Source organism: Acanthisitta chloris, unplaced genomic scaffold (assembly GCF_000695815.1).
Source record: "Acanthisitta chloris isolate BGI_N310 unplaced genomic scaffold, ASM69581v1 scaffold13412, whole genome shotgun sequence".
NCBI classification, from domain to species: Eukaryota; Metazoa; Chordata; class Aves; order Passeriformes; family Acanthisittidae; genus Acanthisitta; species Acanthisitta chloris.
Genome location: NW_008661101.1, coordinates 1 through 1686, shown reverse-complemented (window position 1 = coordinate 1686; position 1686 = coordinate 1). Strand labels below are relative to the sequence as shown.

The 1686-nt window shown below is 61.0% G+C and overlaps 1 protein-coding gene across 1 annotated transcript in view; it reads right to left on the bottom strand.

Annotated features, from left to right (window-relative positions):
* LOC103797873 (forkhead box protein P4-like) overlaps nucleotides 1-1683 on the bottom strand; it is a gene marked incomplete at its 5' end in the record, with an annotated part of 10923 nt that extends 9240 nt beyond the window's left edge. Inside the window, 3 exons of the mRNA XM_009070108.1 lie at nucleotides 592-696; nucleotides 935-1139; nucleotides 1623-1683. Of these exons, the coding sequence (XP_009068356.1) occupies nucleotides 592-696; nucleotides 935-1139; nucleotides 1623-1683 (371 nt within the window). The remainder of the gene's footprint in view (nucleotides 1-591; nucleotides 697-934; nucleotides 1140-1622) is intronic.
* Nucleotides 1684-1686: the final 3 nt, after the last annotated feature.

Here is a 1686-nt window from a genome sequence, read left to right as displayed (position 1 = left end):
GGGGGGAAGGAGCGAGCAAAGCCCGTCAGTTCCTTCTGATGTCTTTGCTAAAAATCCTGGCTACAAAGAGATCTAATTGCAAATGAACTAATTAAGTAAACCTCTGACGAAGCGTGAAAACAATTTGTTTGACCCTGACGCTAGCAGAGGGCTCTCCGACAGCAGAGTTAATCAGTCAGCGCCGGAGCCCACAAGCAGTGTCAGCACTGCCATCTGCTTCCTCCCCCCGCGCCCCGGAGGGAGCCCGAGCCCCCCGCGCCTGCTGCTCGGGGCTCTGCTCCTCCACAACGAGCCTCCTCCACTGGTCTGGGCTGAAGGGACCTCAGAGTCATCCAGTTCCACCCCCTGCCCTGGGCAGAGACACTTTCCACCAGCCCAGGTTGCTCCAAGCCCCATCCAACCTGGCCTGGAACACTCCCAGGGATGGAGCAACTCCAGCAGCAACCTCTGCTGTGTTTTCTCCTTCTCCATGGGGTCTGGGCAGAGGCTTTGGGGTGCTGCCTCTATTTCCAGGGTCTCCCATGCTGCCCTGGCTGAGAATGTGGGTTCTCCCCTCCTGCAGGAAAACCTCCCTCAAAAGGGAACACTTACTTGACAAACTGTCCCAAGTCCTCACAGAGGGTTTCGCAGCCAGGCCACTTGCACTCTCCGTGGCCGTAGAGCGGGTGGGAGCCAGGGGTCTCTTCGTGGGAAGAGCTGCAGAAGTGGGAAAAGGGCCATCAGACAGGGCATGGGATGCTCCAGCGTTCCAGTGCACGGGGACAGCCCTTGGGGACTCACAGGGGACACCACAGAGTCTCCCTGACCTCCGTGGGCACAGCGAAACAGCAACAGGACTTGTTCGCAGGGTGGGCAGAATCCCCCCCAGCCCAGATCCCAGCCCTTCCACCTCTGGAATAAAAACACAAAGTGCCAGGGCCCGACCCGGCTCTACCTGTCCCTTCTCGGCGTGTGCATGGTGCTCTGCCCATTGGGCAGAGGGTGATGGGAAATGGGAGGCGAGACCTTGGCGGCCGAAAACGAGGTAGAGTTGGAGGTGTTGGTGGTGAGGTCAAGACCTTCTTGCTTAATGCTGTCCTCGACGGGCTGGGCGGCCGTGACCTCCTTCCAGAGCTGCTGGAGGTCCGAGGGGCACACAGCTGCGGCGTGGGAGACAGACATGTGGTCAGCAGGGACACGAGACAGCACCCAGGGGCTCCCTCCCTGCTCCCTGGCACAGCTCAGCTGCCCAGACCTCAGGCAGCTCAGCACCAGGAAACCATCACCTGAAGCTGAGCACAGCCCACAACACTGGTGATGACGAGCTCCCGTAGGGGGGCCCAAAACAAAGTGCCCACAGCATCCAGGGAGCCCCACAGAGCTGACCTGAGAGGGAGGACATCCTGTCTTCCCACAGCCTGGCACCTCTCTATGAGAGGAGGAGGTGCCCTAACCCTCCAGCCAGAGGAACCCTGACCCCAATCCTGCCAAGTTCCTGCTGCTGATGCCACCAGACCCCAAACTTTAGGTGGTGCATCATGAAAAGCCACCCCAGAGCCCCTTCCCAGCCCTCCTGACCGGGAGCAGGGGAAGCTGCATCCAGAACTCCCCACCAGGCTGGGCACCAGGCTGGGGGTGCTTACCTTGGGGCAGTGTCTGCAGGGGCACCGTGCCCTGCCCCGGCGGGAGGCTCACCAGGCCCTGGCG